Consider the following 16,346-nt stretch of genomic DNA (forward strand, 5'->3'; position numbering starts at 1 on the left):
AGTTTTCCTGATGGATAATGACATTGAACATGTTTTCATGCTTGCCATTTGCGTATTTTTATATACTCTTTTTTTGTAAACTATCTGCTCAAGTCTCTTGCTCATTTTTAATGAGTTGCCTTTTTATGATTAAGTTATAAGAGTTTTTATGTATTCAAATTCTATGAAAGATAATATTGCACTCTATGATTGCATTTTCATTTGTGTGGTTTTTTTTGCTTGTTTTTGTTTTGAGACGGTCTCAGTCTACCACCTAGGCTGGAGTGAAATGGCATGATCTCAGGCTCACTGCAATCTCCGCCTCCCGGGTTCAAGTGATTCTCGTGTCTCAGCCTCAAGAGTAGCTAAGATTACAGGCGTACGCCACCATACCCGGCCAATTTTTGTGTTTTTAGTAGAGACGGGGTTTCATTCACCATGTTGGCCAGGCTGGTCTCGAACTCTCGACCTCAAGTGATCCGCCCTCATTGGCCTCCCAAAGTGCTGGGATTACAGGCATGAGCCACCACACCCAGCCCATTTATGCTTCTTTATATTGCATCACGGTGTAGCAGATACTCAATAAACACTCCCTATTTAGAAAGTCAATTAAGTAGGTACTACAATTTTGGAAACAAATTTAAATTTTGTTATGTACTACTCCTAGCAAATAGAAAGTTCTGTTTTCCTGTGAGAACTCAGAGACAGCATTATGTTTACTTTTTGTAGTATGCTATTTAGAGTTTAGTACAACTGGCTGAATCTATGCTGATTTCCAGAAGTATTATAAAACTTCAAAGAAATTATCTGGATTAGCATATATTTTATTTTTTCTCACTCTCAGAAAAAATTTTAAAAAGTGATTTCTTTTCTATAAAGTTGATTAATGAGTCAAAGAATGAAACAAAATTTTCCCCAGTATCTTCGGCCTCAATAAAATAATCCATTCACTTTTACTGAGACAGTGTTTACTTTCTTTTTAACAACATTCCAAAGATTTCAGGAAAATAAATCCCCAGTACATCTCAAACCTCTAGTTTGTTCTTGTAATATTATCATTAGGAAGTATAGCCTTCCTAAAACTTCTAAGAAATAGGCCGGGCACAGTGGTGAGCGCCTGTAAACAGAGCAGTTTGGGAGGCCGAGACAGGCAGATCACTTGAGGTCAGGAGTTCAAAACCAGCCTGGCCAACATGGCGAAACCCTGTATAAAAATACAAAAATTGGCCAGGCATGGTGGCGCACGCCTGTAAACCCAGCTACTCAGGAGGCTGAGGCAGGAGAATTGCTTGAACCCAGGAGGCAACAGCTACAGTGGGCTGAGATCATGCCACTGTACTCCAGCCTGGACGAGACTCAGTCTCAAAAAAAAAAAAAAAAAAAAAAAAAAAAACCTTCTAATAGTTACTAATAACTACTAACAGAGATAAGTGATAACTAACCAATGAATATAATAAAGGGGACATCAGCCAATTAAGTAATCATATACAGGTGTATGACAACTTTAATTTTTTAATGCACAAAGCATTTAATTATCACATTATTATATACATAAGTTACCCTGAATGCCATCTCTGAAACAAAAATGCAACTATTGTTAATGATTCTAATAGTAATAGTATACTCACGTCAATTGACAGAATGAATATAAGAATTTAGGAGAGCAATACCCCAAATAAACTCAACTAGGACAAGCTGTCCCTGTTCAGTATCACACTCAAAGCAATGCACAGCAACAAAGCATATCCCAAATTAACACTCTGGATGTGTGGTCTGGTGTCCATGCAAGGAAAAAATTCTAATTGTCAAATCATGTTCCTAAAAAGCTCTACTTTTAAATATTTTCATCTCAAGTAAGGAATAAAAAGCCACACAACGACACACATTGAGTATCTTGGGATACAGAGGTTAGGCCAACATTATTCACTGACCTTTTCTATAAGGAGTTTCTTGCTCATTGTCACACATCTATTTAATCGTTCCTTGTATTTCTCTAGCATCTTTTGCTGTTCATCAATCTGCCGTCTCAAATCACAGTTGGCCTTCAATGAGAAAAAAATTTTTAATTAGCTCCAAGGAAGAAGATTAACAGAAAAGCAGTTTCTAGGGAGAGAAAAAAAAACATTTCTATATGTTGTTCTATCAAAAGCAAAATTAAAGTTCAAACAGGTAAGAAGTAACTATATGTTAGAAAAAGTAAATAATTCATTCCTTTATTCTCTCATAATATATCATCTATTTGTAAATGATAAATTGAATTACTAAGTTTAGCATGTTTTTCTACCGATCATATTTTGCTCCTGCCAATAACCAGTTACAGCTAATCTTGTAATCACAAACACCTAAGCTATCACAAAATAATAATTTAAAAAATGTTAAGGCCGGGAATCATGGCTCACGCATGCAATCCTAGCACTTTGGGAGGCCGAGGCAGGCAGATGACTCAAGGTCAGGAGTTCAAGATGAGCCTGGCCTACATGGTCAAACCCCATCTCTAATAAAAATAAAAAAATTAGGCCGGGCGCGGTGGCTCAAGCCTGTAATCCCAGCACTTTGGGAGGCCGAGACGGGTGGATCACGAGGTCAGGAGATTGAGACCATCCTGGCTAACACGGTGAAACCCTGTCTCTACTAAAAAATACAAAAAACTAGCCGGGCGAGGTGGCGGGTGCCTGTAGTCCCAGCTACTCGGGAGGCTGAGGCAGGAGAATGGCAGGAACCCGGGAGGCGGAGCTTGCAGTGAGCTGAGATCCGGCCACTGCACTCCAGCCTGGGCAGTAGAGCGAGACTCCGTCTCAAAAAAAAAATAAAAAATAAAAAAATAAATAAAAAAATAAAAAAATTAGCCAGGCATGGTGGCAGGAGCCTGTAATTCTAGCTACTCGGGAGGCTGAGGTGGGAGAATCGCTTGAACCCAAAGGCAAGGGTTGCAGTGAGCCGAGATTGCGCCACTGCCCTCCGGCCTAGGTGACAGAATAAGACTCTATCTCAAAAAAAAAAAAATTAAACTACAATGAATGTTTAAAACACAAAGAGTGACTAAGCACGTACAAAAAAATTACTGAATTTTATGTTTGCTTTGTTCTTTTTCTAGTCTTATTTAAGAAATATAAATTTGCATAAATGTTCATCACCAGAGAAGCTAGGCACGCCCATGCCCACAAAAGACAGAACAAACAAACAAGGTCCTGATTCAAGAATGCCAGAATGTAAATATACAGCTAATTTAGCTGTGGTCAGAAGCCTACAGTGTGGACTAAAAACTTAAAGTCTCCTGCAATAACAGAGAAGGAAAGAACCACTAACCCAAGGACGAATTTGACTTGTAAGTCCTGAATTTATTCCTTTTGTGTTAAAAACAAAAAAAAAAAACAAAAAAAAAACTCAGCTCTTCTAGCAAATAATATTACCTCATGAAAACTCACTTAAATTATGAAAAAGAAAATCCTGTTATGTGTTTCTAAACTAAAAGCACAAACTACATGATACTCAATTTTTGAGACTTTGTAGCTTCGTTAAAATTTTTTATCATTTTTTCTTTTGTATAATATAGCTTCATTATAAAAGTAACCCATGGGAAACAGCTTCTGTCGCCAAATGTTTCTCCTCTCCTTATCAGCATAATTTCTTCCGTTAGTTTTTGTATAGAACCACATTATCAAAGGCAGAGTGTAACTACATTTGGGTAAGTATGATTACCAAATTCATACTAAAAAATCTACAAAGCAAAGATCATTTAATGTTTACGGAAAACCCAGTCTATTCATAAGGTGAGTGTTCCCTTGAAATCTATAATCAAATGTATGAAATCAATCAACCTCCTGGCAGTTATTTAAAATTTTAAGAATTCTAAGTTTTTGTGGCTTCTGACACTAATGTCTTTGAGGAATTCATGTTTAAAGTAACAGCTGGTGGCTGGCACGCATGGCTCATGCCTATAATCCCAGCACTCTGGGAGGCCAAGGCAGGAGCATCGCTTGAGCCCAGGAGTTCAAGACCAGCCTTGGTGACATGGCAAAACGCTGTCTCTATAAAATTTTGAAAATTAGCCATGTGTGGTGGTACATGCCTCTTATGCCAGCTATTCAGGAGGCTAAGGATTGCTTGAGCCTGGGAGGTCGAGGCTGCAGTGACCTGTGATTGCACCACAGCACTCCAGCCTGGGAGACAGAGCAAGACAGTTTCCTCTTTTTTAAAATTAAAAAAAAAAAAAAAAAAAAAGCAGCTGGCTAGTAGCCCCCAATGCAGCCATATCCAACATCTTACTAAAATGGCAAAATTCAATGACTGACGTCTGAAACAATACACAAGACATGTAGTCTTTCCCCCACTGTCGATTCTCTAGATCTTCTAGAAGCACAAGTTCTAATCAACCTAAAAACAAGGCAGCTGCCCTCTGTGTCTTCCTTTTTTACTTATCTACTCCTTTAATACTGCTCTACATACAAATAAAGACTGCAACCGTCTGAAGACGATGGAGTAGAAGGGGCAGTGGTGAGTGAAGGAAACATATTGCTTCTTAGAAAACATAAGCAGGCCGGGCGCGGTGGCTCAAGCCTGTAATCCTAGCACTTTGGGAGGCCGAGACGGGCGGATCACGAGGTCAGGAGATCGAGACCATCCTGGCTAACACAGTGAAACTCCGTCTCTACTAAAAAATACAAAAAACGAGCGACAAGCCGGGCGAGATGGTGGGCGCCTGTAGTCTCAGCTACTCGGGAGGCTGAGGCAGGAGAATGGCGTAAACCCGGGAGGCGGGGCTTGCAGTGAGCTGAGATCCGGCCACTGCACTCCAGCCTGGGCGACAGAGGGAGACTCCGTCTCAAAAAAAAAAAAAGAAAACATAAGCAAACCTTTTTTTTTAAACTCCTAAAGCAGTATCACGTTAGGATTCAAGTTTTTCTCATACTCTGTCATCTCAATCTTAAAGAGTTAGATGATGGAGAAAGGCACACCCACAATTCTTTCTCAGTCCAGCAGAGCTTCTCTGTACAAAACCCTGACAGATACTGGAATTTGGCAAGGAGCTTTTTACACCCACAAACCATTTCATTATAAATCTTCAATGGCAATTCAACCAGCACCCAAATGAATAAAAACAGGAATAAGAGCAACTCCATGCAAGTATACATATCCGAACAATGAAAAACAGAACACAGTGCTGAGACTACATGTGGTTCTTCTCATTCAAAGATGGAGAAAAGGAAATAAAAATAACAACAGTAAATAAAAACAACAACAAAAAAATAGGCCCAAGGAATACAGAAAATCAGCTTGAAAACACCCATAGAAATCAAAAGAACATTTTAGAATTCTTGTCGTATTTCACAGAATGCAAAAAGACATGATATCTAGGAAATAGGAACCAAAAACCCTAGAGAATATACAGGATGGGATAAGAAAGTATATTACATGAGGGGAAAAAAGCAGGGAAATTTAAAATGTAAATAATAGGCCTGGCACAGTGGCTCGCATCTGTTATCCCAGCACTTTGGGAGGCCAAGGCAGGAGGACTGCTTGAGCCCAAGAGTTCAAGACCAGCCTGGGCAACATAGTGAGACCCTGTTCCTACAAAAAATAAAAAAATTAGCCAAGCACAGTGGCACGTGCCTGTAGTCCCAGCTATTCAGGAGGCTGAGGTGAGAGGACTGCTTGAGCCTGGGAGATGAAGGCTGTAGTGAGCCGTGATGGTGCCACTGCACTCCAGCCTGGGCAACAGCAAGACACTGTCTCAAAAAATAAAAATGTAAACAATAAAATCAAAATTCACATGAGCTGCAGTAAATGCCAGAAATATGTGGAAGACAGTGTTTAATGACATTCAGAAGAGGCAATCACATTAAAATGAGACATAACATGTTAGAAATAAAGGAGAGAAATCAGAGATTCAAGCTAACAGCCAAGAAGAAACCAATATAAAGAGGGATAAAAGCATAGTTAGACATAATCACACATCTTCCAAATAAAAATATATAAACCCACATATAGATACACCCTGAGGTAATATTTAATAAATTATGGTGTTTGCTGCTTTGGTCATGAACTTCTCTGAAATACTAAATGCTTGAAAAACTGAAGGAGAGAGAGAGAGAGAGAATGTGTGTGTTATATTTGAGAGGGAGAATGAACAAAACAAGGGGTTATGACACAAAAATCCTGCATACAGTGTTGTCTTTTCATGGGAGGGCAAGAGAGAGAATTCTCAGGTCTGCAAGGCAGAGAAAATTTAACACGGACAAATCCTTGCTGAAAAATAATCACTTAAAAATGTATCACCATCAACAGATAAAACAAAAACCATAAATAAAAAAACTGTTGATAAGCTTTGAAATCAGTTGAATAAACAAGTCTAACAATGACTACAAATTTGGTAATAAAGCTGTCTCTGCCTATACTCTATACATAAGAATTTAGTATCATATAAAGTAGTAAAAATGATAATTTAATAATAATAATATAAGCTGAGTGCAGTGACTCACACCTGTAATCCCAGCACTTTGGCAGGACAAGGCGGGCCGATCACTGCAGGTCAGGAGTTTGAGACCAGCGTGGCCAACATGGCAAAAACCCATCTCTATTAAAAACACAAAAACTAGCCAGGCATTGTGGCGCATGCCTGTAATCCCAGCTACTTGGGAGGCTGAGGTAGGAGAATCACTTGAACCCAGGAGGCAGAGGTTGCAGTGAGCCAAGATCACGCCACTACACTCTAGCATGGGTGACAAAGTGAGACTCTGTCTCAAAAAATAAATTAACTAACAATAATATAAACAGCCAAATGTAGTGGGCACATGCCTATAGTCCCAGCTACCTGGGAGGCTGAGGTGGGAGGATCACTTCAGGTGGGGATTGGGGAGGGCACAGCTTGCAAGACTGTGCCACTGCACTCCGGCCTGGGTAACAGAGTGAGACCCTGTCTCAAAATAAATATATAAAATTAATAATAATATAAACACACCAGACTTTACTAATAAAGGCCAGACTCAGTTTAGTTATGTGCTGAATTCCAGGTTTTATATAAAAAGGAGTCAAACTACACTATTTTACCCTATGTTTTCATTAATCACAGAAATATAATACAAGTAAAAAAATTTTGGAGGTCAGATCATCATGAGTACAACGACTTTTATTATCTTTATTATTAAACATATACCTTTATTCAAACAAAATTGTACCCGAAGCCTAATAAGAAAGACTGACAAAGGCAAGGCCACCGATTCCCACCTCGCTGGGTCACGGTAGCCCTGGAGGGTTCAGGACCCTAAAGAGGCAGATTAACTACCACATTAGCACAAATATGTTTAATAATAAAGATAATAAAAGTCACTGTACTCATGATGATCTGACCTCCAAAATTTTTTTACTTGTATTACATTTCTGTAATTAATATATATGTATATATACACATATATACATATATACGTCTCTCTCTCTCTCTCTGTCCACTTCAAACAGCTCAGAAAAATTACTGGAAAAAAAAAGGTACCAGATGTTTAATCCCAATTAATGGAATTATGAGTGACATATTTTTCTGTATTTGGTAAAGAGCATGTATCATCTTTTTTTTTTTTTTTTGAAGCAGGGTGTTGCTCTGTTGTCCAGGCTGGAGTGCAGCGGCATGATCTTGGCTCACTGCAGCCTAGAGTTCCTGGGCTCAAGCATCTTCCCACCTCAGGCTCCCAGTAGCTGGGACCCCAGGCACACCACCATGCCCGGCAAATTTTGTATTCTTTTGTAGAAATGGGGTCTTGCTGTGTCGTGCAGGCTAGTCTCAAACCCCTGGTGTCAAGCAGTCCTCCTGCCTCAGCCTCCCAAAGTGGTAGGTATGAGCCACCATGCCCAGTCCTTTTTCTTATTTTTTTCTTGAGACAAAGTATCACTCTGTCACCCAGGCTGGAATGCAGTGGCTCGATCTTGGCTCACTGCAACCTCCACCACCCAGGCTCAAGCGATCCTCCTGCCTCGGCCTCCCAAGTAGCTGGGACTATAGCCACTTGCCACCACACCAGGATAATGTTTTATATTTTTTAGTAGAGACAGGGTTTCTTTCCACCATGTTGGCCAGGCTGATCTCAAACTCCTGACCTCAAGTGATCCACCTGCCTCGGCCTCCCAAAGTGCTGGGATTACAGATGTGAACCACCATGACCAGCCCTTTTTACTTTTTTAAAAGTATGAGCCAAAAGGCAAAACGGGCTAAAAAGTCCTTTTGAAATAGCTTATAAAATTCAACAATATTAAAAAAACTTCTCTGGAATGGGAAAACAACACTTTATACTTATTCCCACAGTTCTAGATGAAATACCACTCCACTATCTATTTCTCCAGTATAAATTCAATCATTAAATATACTACAGTATAAGATTTCCAATTTAAAGGTAGTGTTTAGAATGTAGGAACCTGGTTCCTACTCGGATTCCCTCAATTAAAGAAAAATACCCAAATGTTCATTATTTCATTTTGTTATTTGGCTATAGTAACTACTACTATGATATGTACATAATACAAATATACATAACAAATGGTGCTTGCTATAAAATCTCTTACCACATTTTAATACTTACTCTTAATAAATCATCTATTCTTCCCTCCTTCTTCTCTAAGTCAGAATTCTTACTGTTTTCTAGTGCAGATATTTTTTCTATTGTGAGGTCGGACTACAGAGACAAAGGTAAAACAAATTTAGGATTAGTCTCAACATGTTATATGTCATCACACTTTTCTCATTACCTTTCTCGGGGGGGCTGGAAAAAAAGCACTTGCTCACACAAATGGCCTAGAATCACATAGCTCAAGAAATGAAATCTGCTTGTCTCATCTCATTCTTCAAGTCCTCTGCTGGGTTTCCTATGTCCCACTACACCTACACTTCAAACACACGTTAATTCTGGAATCAAATATATGAATTCTCACTACTGTGCACTGAACAATGTAGAAACATGTTACTCCAGTAATGAAACTAACTTTGAATAGAAAAGGATCTCATAGAAAAGTTGACCCAAATGTCTAAGGAACAAATGCGCCATCTGGTGGAAACAGAGAGCAATCAGAAGGGAAGAGAAGAAGCTACCTGAGTGCTCTATTATCTAACTGAACTGTACAAGAGCTGGTGGTGATTTAGATAAAATTCAAATGTGCTCCAGGGAGTTGTATAGTTCTTGAGATTTAAGAAATTCTCCTAGATTGCCAACCATCCTGTCTTGAAGGTAATACATATAGTATCAAAAGAGGCTTCAAGAAAACTCAGTATACTGAAAACTACAAAATGGAAGCTATAGCTACCATCCTTTGCAGATATAATCCTCAAATGTTCAGAATACTCCCTAAGTTAAAGAGTTTCTGAACACAATTTAAGGAGTAAGCCATGTTGGTATCTCACATCTGAGAGAAGTTTAGCCAGGTATAAATAAGTAAGCAGGAAAAGGAATACATTAACTACTTTCATAAATTAGGGAATTAACATTTATTGAAAACCTACTACAAGTACACTACTAAGAAACACTTTGTATACACTGTCCGAGATCACGAGAACCAAGCACATTTTCACAGATGATTTGTACTAAGAAAAACTGAGGCCCAGGACAGAATCTGAACTTAGGCCTTCAAAGTAGAGGTACTTTTCTTCTGTGGAATACTGTAGGAAAAAAAAGTGTGCACTTTCCTTAACGCCATGCTTTAGCATAAGCATTTCTGCTACAATACACCAGAAAAGTAAAGAAAAGTTAAAGCACCTTCCAAAGGACTTTAAATACCCATAATGCAAGTTCTGAATATAATACACACAAACAATGAGGTGGTCAGAGAAGACAGAGAAGAATCACAGACTACACAGGTTAGCACTTATTCCCACACAGCAGTTATGCCCCTCAATTGATTATCGATCACCAACCTACCTGGGTCTGTCTGTGCTGGATGGAGATCTGTTTTTGGGAGCTGCAGGAATGCTCTGTGTTGCCAGATCCTGTAGATGAGGGACTGTTTTGCTGAGCCTACAATAAAGGTGCATTACCAATTACAGGAAAGTTTGGCATCTTCTTCCACAAACACTTGTATTAATGCAAACAACTCCATAATTTGTATCTCCACAATACAAACCCTTCTTATGAAAGTGAGAAGTCAGGGCCATGTGGCCAAGAAGAAAGTAAAACAATTCAAATATGAGACAAAGGGCTGGACATGGTAGTTTATACCAAGCTCCTGGAAACAGGTTTAAAGTATCAAATGCTTACAAATGAATTTTTAAAATATGAAAATTAGAAAAAAAAGTTATTCCTGTAATAACTTGACTTTTTCACTTGTATTTGCATATGCTTTAGTCAGAAAAGGGGAGTGACGCATCCAGTGCACAGGGGATGCACGTAAAGGACTGCAAACCACTACTCAGAATAGACTCCTAAACACAAACATTATCCATGAACACACAGCGGTCTAAAATCCAAGTTGATTTCTAATACTGTCACTTGCTGACTGGGTATTCTAAGGCATTTTAAATTTATATGGTTTAGGTTCCATAATATAATTAACCTATTCAGGTTATTAACCTATTCAGGTTATATTATATCCTCAATAGTACCTTTTTTTTTTTTGATACAGATTTAGCCAGGCATGGTAGCCAGGCGTGGTAGTGGGCACCTGTAGTCCCAGCTACTTGGGAGGCTGAGGCAGGAGAATGGCATGAACCCGGGAGGCGGAGCTTGCAGTGAGCCAAGATCGCACCACTGTACTCCAGCCTGGGTGACAGAGCAAGACTCTGTCCTGTAAGTGTAATTATTAGTTCCATTTTACAGATAAATAAAATAAAAATCAGAGATATTAAGGACCTATGTGGGTTCACAGAGCTAGTAGGTGGGGGAACCAGAATTGGGGGTTGTGTCCACAATAACTGCTCTCAATGACCACAGTACACTGTTACCACCAGCCTGTGAGCAAACTAGCACTTCCTACACACGATTTCATTGAAGGCTCACAACAGCCTTATCAGGCAGCATTATTAATGCCATTTTTAATGTATCCATTCAATGACTATTTATTAAGTACTCTCTAGGTCTATGTCTAAGGACTGTGCTAGGTGCTAGGTGCACATGGCCAAGAGAAACCATAGACCCAGTACTTACGCTGCCTTAATGAAGCTTACAATCCAAAAGAAGATTTACTAAACACTTAGTAAATATTTGTTGAAAGAAACTGTTGAATAAACAATCATATAATAAATACACAATCACAATTAGGGTAAGTGCTTAAAAGAGCATGTAACAAGGCATATAACCTAATCTAGAGGGTCAGGGATAAACCTTTTTTTAAAAAGTTTATGATTTGAGGCTGAGCACAATGGCTCATGCCTGTAATCCCAGCACTTTGGGAGGCCAAGGCAGGTGGATGACCTAAGTTCAGGAATTCAAGACCAGCCTGGCCAACATGGTGAAATACCATTTCTACTGGAAATACAAAAAATTAGCCGGGTGCAGTGGCATGTGGCTGTAATCCCAGCTACTCAGGAAGCTGAGGCAGGAGAATCGCTTGAACCTGGGAGGGGGAGCTTGCAGTGAGCCAAGACTGTCACTGCACTCCAGTCTGGGCAACAGAGCAAGACCTGTCTCAACAACAACAAAAAAATTTATGATTTGAGGCTGGGTGCGGTGGCTCAGGCCTATAATCCCAGCACTTTGGGAGGCCAAGGTGGGTGGATCAGCTAAGGTCAGAAGTTGAGGATCAGCCTGGCCAACACGGTGAAACCTTGTCTCTACTTTAAAAAAAAAAAAAAATTAGCTGAGTGTGGTGGTGCGCACCTGTAATCCCAGCTACTTGAGGAGGCTGGGGCAGGAGAATTGCTTGAGCCCAGGAGGTGGAGGTTGCAGTGTGTCGAGATCACGCCATTGCACTCCAGACGGGGTGACAGAGCAAGACTCCATCTTGCGGTGGGGGTCGCTGGGGGAGCGCCAGGTCTATATGATTCCAAATAACTAAAAATGTTCTCTACTCGAGAATGCAGCAAATCCTATCTTTTCTTACTAATTAAGGATCACCACTATGAACCTCAAGTATTATAATGCACTAGGATACAAGCATTCTTTCCTTCAGTTATCATTTGATTGCTCTTACAATCCTCTCCTTTTACAATGTGTTTCTATACAAATGACTGCTTGAACTATATTTATAATAAGCGCCGATAAGAATCAAATGATTAGACCAGGTGCAGTGGCTCACACCTGTAATCCCAGCACTTTGGGAGGCCGAGGCGGGCGGATCACGAGGTCAGGAGTTCAAGACCAGCCTGGCCAACATGGTGAAACTCCATCTCTACTAAAACTACAAAAAAAAAAATAATCCAGGCATGGGGGCAGGTGCCTATAATTCCAGCTACTTGGGAGGCTGAGGCAGGAGAACTGTTTTAACCCTGGAGGTGGAGGTTGCAGTGAGCTGAGATCGCGCCACTGCACTCCAGCCTGGGAGACACAGCAAGATTCTGTCTCAAAAAAAAAAAAAAAGAATCAAATTATTAAAAGACACTTCTACAGATTTCTAGATATATGGTATATTGGTTTAAATATGCTTCTATCTGGCCGGGCGCAGTGGCTCAAGCCTGTAATCCCAGCACTTTGGGAGGCCGAGATGGGCGGATCACGAGGTCAGGAGATCGAGACCATCCTGGCTAACACTGTGAAACCTCATCTCTACTAAAAAATACAAAAAACTAGCTGGGCGAGGTGGCGGGTGCCTGTAGTCCCAGCTACTGGGGAGGCTGAGGCAGGAGAATGGCGTAAACCCGGGAGGCGGAGCTTGCAGTGAGCTGAGATCTGGCCACTGCACTCCAGCCCGGGCGACAGAGCGAGACTTCGTCTCAAAAAAAAAAAAAATGCTTATATCTGATTCTAAGTTTTCTTCCAGCAAACTGAGGGTGTCAGAAAGTGATTTAGTGAGATATTTCTAAATTAAAGCTCACATAGGGCCGGGTGCAGTGGCTCATGCCTGTAATCCCGTCACTTTGAGGGGCCAAGGCAGGCAGATCATGAGGTCAGGAGTTCAAGACCAGCCTGGCCAATATGATGAAACCTCGTCTCTACTAAAAATATAAAAAATTAGCTGGGTGTGGTGGTGCGCACCTGTAGTCCCAGCTACTTGGGAGGCTGAGGCAGGAGAATAGATTGAACCCGGGAGGTGGAGGTTGCAGTGAGCTGAGATCACGCCACTGTACTCCAGCCTGGGTGACAGAGTGAGACTCCATCTCAAAATAAAAATAACAATAAAAAAGGCACATATATATACATATGGCCCAATGATAAGTAAAATGCAAAAGTTAACTGAGGAAGTAGGCAGTTAGGAAGTTCAAAGTGTGTGCACTTAACTTCCATGGAATACCATAAACAAAAAACAGTGTGCGCACTTTCCTTAACACCATGCTGCAGTATAAGCATTTCTGCTCCAATACACTAGAGGGTAAAGAAAAGCCTCAAAAACTTAAAGCACCTTCCAAAGGACTTTAAATACCCATAATGCAAGTTCTGAATATAACACACAAAATGAGATACCATCAGAGAAACAGAGAAGAGGAATCATAGGGATCCTCAGCGATCTCAGGGAATCATTGACTATCTAAGGTTAGCATTTATTCCTATGCAGCAAATACACCCCTCAATTGGTTATTAATCATCAGCCTGCCTGGATCTGCCTGTGCTGGATAGAGATCTGCTTTTGGGAGTTGCAGGAAGGGCTCTGTGTTGCCAGATCCCATAGAAGAGGAAGCTAAAAGGCCCTTCTACAGAGTTCTTGATGTACGGTATATGGGTTTAAATATGCTTATTTCTGATTCTAAGTTTTCTTCTAGCAAACTGAGGGTGTTAGAAAGTGATTCAGTGTGATGTTTCCAAACGAAAGCTTTCTGTAAAAATACACATATAAATAGCTCATTGATAAGTAAAAATGCAAAAGTTAACTGAGGAAGTAGGCAGTTAGGAAATTCCTCAGTTGGGAAGCAGAAAATCCTCATGAAAATGAAAACAATGTTTTTAAAAGGTAAAAGGTACTACACAATATAAGGACCTCATGTGACAATGCTCAGATCAGTTAGAGAAAAAAATGCTGTAACTGATCATTCATTCAACATTAAATGTGAACCTCTGTGCCTGGTCCTATGTTAAAATCTAGAAATGCAAAACTGGAAAACAGACTATGTTACAAAAAAAAAAAAATCCATGCCAACAACCTATATTAATTACTCTGATCCCTCATTCAGTTAAGCGAAATACATCTTGAAGACAACCCCAACAGCACAAAAGGAAAAATCCAAGACGAAAAAACAATGCTTGATCATAGAGTTAACAAATAATTCAATAAACAACTTTAAAAGTAAAGTATCAGTTTAGCACTTGATTTTCAATATTTTATAGTATAAAATGACAAACTGCTTTGGTTCGTTTCATAAACTGAAACTCTGCATTTAGGTAACTGGATTAAAGGTTCTTAAGATTAAAAAAAATAAAATAGGTTCAGAGAGGATCAAAAGGATACTGTAGCTACAAAAATTAAACAGTAAAGAACATGAACAATCAAATTGACAAAATAAGATTATCAAAGTTTAAAAAATTTAATAGGTGGGTTAAATATCAAAATGGACACAGCTGAATACACAGCCAGTAACCTTAAAGACTATGTCAAGAAAATCTCCCAGAAGAGGCTGGGAGCAGTGTCTCACGCCTGCAATCCCAGCACTTTGGGAGGCTGACGCGGGTGGATCACCTGAGGTCAGGAGTTCGAGACCAGCCTGGCCAACACAGTGAAACCCCGTCTCTACTAAAAATATTTTTAAAAATTAGCTGGGTGTGGTGGTGCGTGCCTGTAGTCCCAGCTATTCGGGAGGCTAAGGCAGGAGAATCGCTTGAACCCAGGTGGCAGAGGTTGCAGTGAGCCAACATTGTGCCACTGCACTCCAGTCTAGGCGACAGGGTCAAGACTCGATCTCAAAAAAAAAAAAAAAAAAAATCTCCCAGAAGATAAAACAAAAGGTTAAACGGAGCACAAAAGAAAAGAAACGTGAATAGCACAGAGACCCTGAAACTACCTAATGGCTTTCTAGAGAAAAGAACAGAGGAAATGAAATAATCAAAGAAACAGTAAAATAAAATTTCTCTGAAATAAAAAGCCCTTTTCATGATTAAAAAAAAAAAATCAAACTCAAAATAGGGAACTTTCTTGGCCCGGTGCACTGGTTCACTCACGCCTATAATCCTAGCACTTTGAGAGGCCAAGGCAAGCTAATAGCTTGAGCTCAGGAGTTCCAGACCAGCCTGGCCAACGTGGCAAACCCTGTCTTTACAAAATAAATCAGGACCTGGTGTGGTGGTTCATGCCTGTAATCCCAGCATTCTGGGAGGTCAAGGAAGGTGGATCACTTGAGGTCAGGAGTTCAAGACCAGCCTGGCCAACATGGTGAAACTCTGTCTCTACTAAAGATACAAAAATTAGCCAGGCACAGTGGTGTGCGCCTGTAATCCCAGCTACTCAGAAGGCTGAGGCAGGAGAATTGCTTGAATCTGGGAGGCAGAGGTTGCACTGAGCCAAGATCCACACCACTGCACTCCAGCCTCAGTGACAAAAGAAGAATTTGCTCAAAAAACAAACAAACAAACAAACAAACAAAAAATCAGCCAGGTGTGGTGGCACACATCTGTAGTCCCAGCTATTTGGGGAGGCTGAGGTGGGAGGATGGCTTGAGTCCAAGCCGTTGAGGCTGTAGTGAGCCAAGATCAGGCCACTGCACTCCAACAGCCTGGGTGACAAAATGAGACCCTGTCTTTTAAAAAAAAAAAAAAAAAAAAGGAACTTTCTTCTTAACCTAAAAAATGACCACCTCTGAAAATCATACAGTAAACATGATACTTTTTTTTTTTTTTGGATACAGATCTCACCCAGGCCGGAGTGCAATGGCACAATCTTGGCTCACTGCAACCTCCGTCTCCTGGGTTCAAGCAATTCTCCTGCCTCAGCCTTCCGAATAACTGGGATTACAGGTGCGCACCACCACGCCTGGCTAATGAAATACTTATTTTTTAAAAACTCACATTTTCCCTTAAAATCATGAACAAGAAAGACAAGGATGTCCCAGCTAGCCACTTCTATTCAAAATTCTACTGAAGGTTCTAGTCAGGACAATCAGGCAAGAAAATAAAAAGCATCCAGATTGGAAATGATGTAATACTATATTCGCAGATGACATGATTTTGTATATAAAAAGTCTTACCAAAAAAAATTATTAGAAATCATGAGTCCAGGCCGGGCATGGTGGCTCCCGCCTGTAATTCCAGCACTTTGGGAAGCTGAGGCGGGTGAATCACAAAGTCAGGAGTTCGAGACCAGCCTGGTCAACATGGTGA

General features: G+C 40.2%; 1 protein-coding gene across 12 annotated transcripts in view; it reads right to left on the reverse strand.

The window, feature by feature from the left end:
• Nucleotides 1-16,346, reverse strand: part of TLK2 (tousled like kinase 2) — a 147,570-nt gene that overhangs the window by 58,165 nt on the left and 73,059 nt on the right. For all 12 annotated transcript variants that reach the window (XM_033184082.1, XM_033184087.1, XM_033184084.1 and 9 more), the window contains 3 exons: nt 9,873-9,968; nt 8,544-8,636; nt 1,911-2,021 (listed from right to left, as the gene is read on the reverse strand). In XM_033184082.1, coding sequence (XP_033039973.1) covers nt 1,911-2,021; nt 8,544-8,636; nt 9,873-9,968 — 300 coding nt within the window. The remainder of the gene's footprint in view (nt 1-1,910; nt 2,022-8,543; nt 8,637-9,872; nt 9,969-16,346) is intronic.

Source organism: Trachypithecus francoisi, unplaced genomic scaffold (assembly GCF_009764315.1).
Source record: "Trachypithecus francoisi isolate TF-2019V2 unplaced genomic scaffold, Tfra_2.0 Lachesis_group20, whole genome shotgun sequence".
Classification (NCBI taxonomy): domain Eukaryota; kingdom Metazoa; phylum Chordata; class Mammalia; order Primates; family Cercopithecidae; genus Trachypithecus; species Trachypithecus francoisi.